General features: G+C 37.0%; 1 protein-coding gene across 1 annotated transcript in view; it reads right to left on the bottom strand.

The window, feature by feature from the left end:
• LOC107701316 (dual specificity protein phosphatase CDC14A-like) overlaps nt 1–5,507 on the bottom strand; it is a 34,098-nt gene extending 28,591 nt beyond the window's left edge. Inside the window, exons 1-5 of the mRNA XM_016503305.1 lie at nt 5,073–5,507; nt 4,601–4,691; nt 4,411–4,486; nt 411–503; nt 122–201 (exon numbers count right to left, since the gene is read on the bottom strand). Coding sequence (XP_016358791.1) covers nt 122–201; nt 411–503; nt 4,411–4,486; nt 4,601–4,691; nt 5,073–5,118 — 386 coding nt within the window. The 5' untranslated portion in view covers nt 5,119–5,507. The remainder of the gene's footprint in view (nt 1–121; nt 202–410; nt 504–4,410; nt 4,487–4,600; nt 4,692–5,072) is intronic.
• Nucleotides 5,508–6,167: the final 660 nt, after the last annotated feature.

Here is a 6,167-nt window from a genome sequence, read left to right as displayed (position 1 = left end):
GTGTGTGTGTGTGTGTGTGTGTGTGTGTGTCTGTGTGTCTGTGTGCGTGTGCAATGCTACCTTAAAATGACCTACAATACCATTCAAAAGTTTGTGTAAGACTGTGTGAGCAACTTCTCACCTGAAGGGCAGGTATGACACATTGGTTCCAGAGATCAGGGCCCGGTACACCTCCTCTGGAGTTCTTTTTAAGTAGATTACCTGCATACAGAAGCGAGACATCATGACTAGAAATTTCTCAGAGAGACTCTAAAACAAGAGGTCAACTGGGACTAAATAGCTCTTGTTGTTTTTTGCTGTTCATAATCAGTTTGTTCTTACTGTCTGGGATCTCTCAAACCCTAGAACAGGAGGGTTCAAATCAACAAAATTGTCCTCTTCTAAGGTCCTAGAAACAGAGCTGGACTCACCGCATAAGCACCGATGAGGAAGGCTGCATTGGCTCTCTTTCGTTGGTCGTAACTGGTGTAATGGATGATGCGCTTTCTGGACAGAGTGAAAGACTGCAGACATACACAACACACATTCATTTTCAGAGCTGTGCTGGTTGAAGAGATCGTTCATCCAAAAATGAAAATTCTGTCATCATTTATTCAACCTCATTTGTTCCAGACCTGTATACATTTCTTTATTCTAAGAAACACAAAAGGAGAATTAAGGTAGAATGTCAATGCTGCTTTTCATACAATAATGTGCCAAGTGTGAACATACACTTATTTAAATTGAATAAATGAAAAACAGAAGTTTGGTGAGTAATGACCTAATACTGTTCCTCACAGAAAATACTGTATTGTTTGAGAACTCTTAGAATGAAGTGCATGATGCATATGGACTACTGCTGTAGTACTTTCATGGTGCCTTTATGTAACTTTTGGAGCTTGACAGCCACCTCACAATTGACTGTATGGAAATGTGTAGGACATTCTGCCTGTGAGTGCTGCAGGGATGACTATAGACAAAACCCAGAAAAACCCCAGAGTTTCAGTTCAATTGTCCTGAAGTCAAAGGGTTTTTTTTATTGCTTTTTGGTCAAGTTTATTTTTAACAAAGTTCGGAAGGAACATGTTCAGATCTTTCAACCAATCAGCTTCAATCATCCTGATGTCAATGAGTTTTTTGAATGCGTTAGTTTATTTTTAACAAAGTTCGGAAGGAACATGTTCAGATTGTCCAACCAATCAGCTTCAATCATCCTGAAGTCAATGAGTTTTTGACTGCATGGGTTAGTTTATTTTAACAAAGTTTATGGAGCTATTTTTGTGTCTTTTTTATTCAATCAAACATACTGTGTTTGAGAGCAAAACTAATTATATTTTCATTGAAAAATAAAAGATTGCAAATAATAATTTAGAGAATAAGAATTTAAAAATGACAAAAATAAAGTAATTCATAATAAAACTCTTTGCAATGCAAATAAATATTCTATGCAGATCCCACACTTTTCATTATGCAACCATTTATTTTGCTCTCTGTTCTGCTGTCATTTTTTGCGGGTCTGAATTCTTTGCTTGCAGTTGAAAAGTTTTGCATGCGAGTGAAGCTGCATCTCAGTAGGCAGTAACTATGCACCAAAATGAATTACCTGTTTCTATTGGTCACTCTCACGCTTGGCGCAATAGTTTGGCCGCACCCACTGTGCAGTCCTGAGCGAGGTTGTTGCGAGAAGAACAACACGTTGTTGTCTAATGTAGATATCTTCAAAGGTTGTCAGTGGTCCTGGTTGTTGTTGTTTATATTCACTGCACACTATTACCATGAGAATCTTGTGTAGTCTCAACAAACTACTGTATATCATTAGAAGGATATAGGGCTTTAGTTTCGATGTTTGACCACTGTTTATACAGTGACAGCAATTTCTGTCATGGAGCAGGGCCGTCCTTAGCTGATGCGGGGCCCGGTGCACCCCCTCCCCCCCCAGGAAGTTTAATAATAGTACATTAGGATTAAATGAACGTGGCCGAGAAAGGCTCCGTCAAATGTGCAGAAAGCAGAATGACTGATTATACTGTCAATCGTGTGTCCATAAAAGCAGGTTGGTACAGTCAAGCTCAAGATATTTCCACGTTTTATAACAAAAAATACATCAGTAATACCCCCTTGTGTGTGTGTGTTTTTAAAGCTTTTACTGTTTGTCTCTTCTAACAAACTTTTAGGGAAATGTTTTTAAATAAGGACTGAAAAAGCTTAATGGTGGTGAAATTGAAGTAATGCAACATGGGGTTCGTTTATAGTCTACATTTGCTTTTTACTTCTGGCGATGGTATTTAGGCTTCAAAATTCATAAACGTTGCGTTCATTTGTGAAGATTATCACGATGAACAAAACATGTAAGAAATGTAAACTTTTGTTGGTAACAGAGTTTATTTTCTGCAGTAATCCAAAAGCTAATAGTAAAATCCTATTGGGTTTTTGTGGAGGGAACCAGGGTGATGCTGCTAACTTCAGTGTTGGCCTACAAAAACAAGTCATCACTGCAGCACTCTATAACTCTAACTCATTTCATGATTGATGGAAGAAAGAAAGGCAGACAGGTTTGCAATGACATGAGAAATTGATGACAGAATTTTCGTATTTTGGTGAACTGTTCCTTTTATACCTTTTGTTACATAGAATTAGATTTAAGCCAATTAAATACATTTGAGTTTTGTTGTTATTTCATTATTACAAATTGCTAATTATTCATACAAAGATTCAGGGCCAAATGCAAGTTATTTTAGTTCCACAATTTGTACCATTACTAGGCTATAACTGACATTTTATGTGCGGCTTACACTGGAAGACAAGAATTTCCTTAAAGGGGTCATATGATGCTGCTAAAAAGAACATTATTTGGTGTATTTGGTGTAATTAAATGTGTTTATGCGGTTTAAGGTTAAAAAAACACATTATTTTCCACATACTGTACATTATTGTTTCTCCTCTATGCCCCGCGTTTCTGAAACGCGTCGATTTTTACAAAGCTCATCGGTCTGAAAAGCGAGGTGTGCTCTGATTGGCCAGCTATCCAGTGCGTTGTGATTGGCCGAATTCCTCAAGCGTGTGATGGAAATGTTACGCCCCTCACCATATTGTGATGCCTGCGGCAACCACATGTGACGACCCCAGGCTGGACTCCGCTTCGTCCACGGTGAAAGCCGATCCGGCGATCTACACCGCGAAGTTGAAGTATTTCCTCAGCGACCAGCACAAATCAGCTCCAGGCATGACGAAGCGATATCGTCCTCTTTTGGAAGGCCAAACAAAGTAGTTTCGCTTTCACAACGAAGCACACAGTGCCTTCACGACATGGCGGCGGCAACAACAATACTACAGCGAGAATAAAAGTTACGCCTTCTTTCTTTGCGTGAACATTTGGGCGGTGTTATGCAAATCTTCCCAGATAGTGACGTAGGTATGTGGGGGCGTGTTAGAACGAGCAGTTTTAGGTAGGTGTGGCTGACTCTTAACTTTTATAAAGAATATCTCTTTGGATTTGAGACTTTAGTCTTTGCAACTTTACAGATCTTCTTTATGCACCAAAAGCTTGTAACACTCCAAAGAGAAAGGAAAATTTGAAATTGCATCATATGACCCCTTTAAACCTTAAAACACAACACACAAAGCAATGCATAATTCAAAATGCAGGTAAAGCACCTGAGAAAAATGAATAATTTGTCAAAAATGATGACAAATACAATTCCCTAACACAGTACATTGGAGTTTTTACAGATTTGTCTTAAGAGTGTAGATGTCCAGATAATTTTTTAACTCACTTCACACATATACTAGAGAGAAACATCAGCCATGCCCCTTAATCTGTCAGCTCCAGATACAAAGACAGTCACAAAGTTCAATCATTCATGCCAGAAACTTCTGTCCCGTCATTATACAGACATATAACTCACAGTAATAGAGCGCTCTCTACTGCTCACTGCAGGAACAAGGTAAAAGAACTTTATAAATGAGCATTATAAATATTAAAACCGCAAGGTTGCTGATGGTGAACAGATGAGAGCACATATTAAGGTTTTACAAAACGGAACTATTAATGGTCATTTTCATTTACTTTGTAATGCTGGGCCCGGACTTAACCTACATATATTTGCAGGGAATTAGCCTTTGTGGTTTTCCAGGAAAAGCATTTTCAAGTATTCATATATTCTTATATATTTACATGTATATCAAAGAGCTGCATTATGGAATTTTGACTTTTATTTCTAGAAAACCTGGTTCAGCAAGTTTTCACCAAATTACTTTGTTTAGTAACTAAAAAGCTCTTCCCAATGAATAAGAATCAGTCCAAAGATAAAAATGAAAAACACAAAATGTATATTTGATCAGTAAGTCAGATATGAATTTCTGAGGAAATCCTTGGGAATATAACACACAGTGCATACATGGAGCCATTTGATTCGAAGAAGATGATCTTACCTTTAGTTTTTTGTTCAGTTTGCAGCAGTATCTGTACAGCATTGCCAGATTGAGGGGCCCAAAATCTGCATAAAAGCTTAAAACAGAAATGCACCATAAAATCACAACTTGTCATGAAGTTGAACAATCAAAAATGAGCTATAACAACCAAAAATTCAATAGTTAAACGTGCCAAAAACTGAGGACTCACTTTTCATATATAAATTCCTCATCTGTGCAGAAGAAATGTGTGTTTGCTGTGCTCTTGGGTTTGCTTCTAAGAGTAGCAAAATACAGACGATCTGAAAGAAAATACAACAGTATACAAGTAAAATAAAGGAAATGATGGTAATATAAGGTAAAATATAAGGCTAAATATAAGGTAAAATGTACAATTAATTTAATTAGTAACATTAACAAAATGTTTACATAACATTATTAGTTAATGAACATTCAAAATGGCAAGACACTTTAAACTGATATGTTAAGCATTATATAGGCTATAGTTTTTACAGTAATGACATTCATGAACTTGATTATAGAGGGCAACATATGCTAGGATATTTTTGTGATGAGACATTTACACATGGATTAAGCAGATTAGAAAATAGGTTGCCTTGCAACCTTTATTTTATATAAACGATATAACTATTTTTTTACTTTTTCAACTTATTCAATATTACCTTTGATAAACTCAGACGCTCCGAGCAGCTCATTGCCCTCTCCCATTTGATCAAATATGGAAACTTCAGGATGTTATTAATATTTCCACGCGTTCCGTTTCGTTCCAAAGGATTTTGTTTTGTTCCGGCAGTTTGAAAATAAATGTATTTAAAAGTAAATCCGTTTTATACACGGAAGTAAACACAGTCCTGCTATAACCCTTTCTGTGTCCCATAAGCTCTTGTGTGTCGAATATAGACGGCAAATCCTCTAAATCTCTTCCGAGCGCAAAGTGGCTTACAAACATGATATTTTCTAACAGTTCAATCTCATGTATGTTCCTGTCCTTCAGTCTTCCGTGAACTTTCGCATTTATAGCGTTTCCGTGCACGTTATGCCATAGCTAGAAACTTAAAACACGGTAAAAGTTAAAGGGGCATCATTGCCTAGTAACCACGTGCTACACCACCACACAAATGCGCGTTGCTAAGGAGGGGTTAAATTCGACCAATCAGAGGTCGAGAAGCAGAGCCTGTCTAAACATAATATTTTGGATTATTTGTGTTTCTGTCAGCGACAGAAATAAATCATGTCATTTTTGCATCCAACTTTGTTGAAAAGGTATTGTACATATTACCCAGAAAATGTTTATTATAGCCTACCTGTGAAATTATTTGCATTTTGCAGAAGTGTTTGTGTCATATACAGGTAAATAGATTCATACTTTCAGTCTTTGTGAGCATATTCTTAAAGCTGCAGTCCGTAACTTTTTTTTGGTTAAAAATGATCACAATGGCTTATAATAATATTTTCTAATTTGAGTGGTACGGGTAGGTTTTCGCTGGAAATTCGAGCACGCCGCTGCGTCATTACATCACATCTGTAAACATAAAGAAGTTGTCCCGGCTAATAAGCTATCGCATGTGAGGATGCTGCAGGTGACTGATCGTTTATAGCCTTTTCTCACAGCAGCCGGAATAATTAAATTTATTATTTTGATGGCGGATTGTAATCCAGAAAGGATTATATGTTTATGAAGCACATGTGAATGAAATTAAATTATATTCCAGTTATAAATGTGCTTCTGATTACAGATAGCCTGGGATTACAAAGAT

Source organism: Sinocyclocheilus anshuiensis, unplaced genomic scaffold (assembly GCF_001515605.1).
Source record: "Sinocyclocheilus anshuiensis isolate Anshui unplaced genomic scaffold, SAMN03320099.WGS_v1.1 scaffold1726, whole genome shotgun sequence".
Classification (NCBI taxonomy): Eukaryota; Metazoa; Chordata; class Actinopteri; order Cypriniformes; family Cyprinidae; genus Sinocyclocheilus; species Sinocyclocheilus anshuiensis.
The sequence above is the reverse complement of the archived record's forward strand: the minus strand, read 5'-3'. Positions and strand labels throughout refer to the sequence as shown.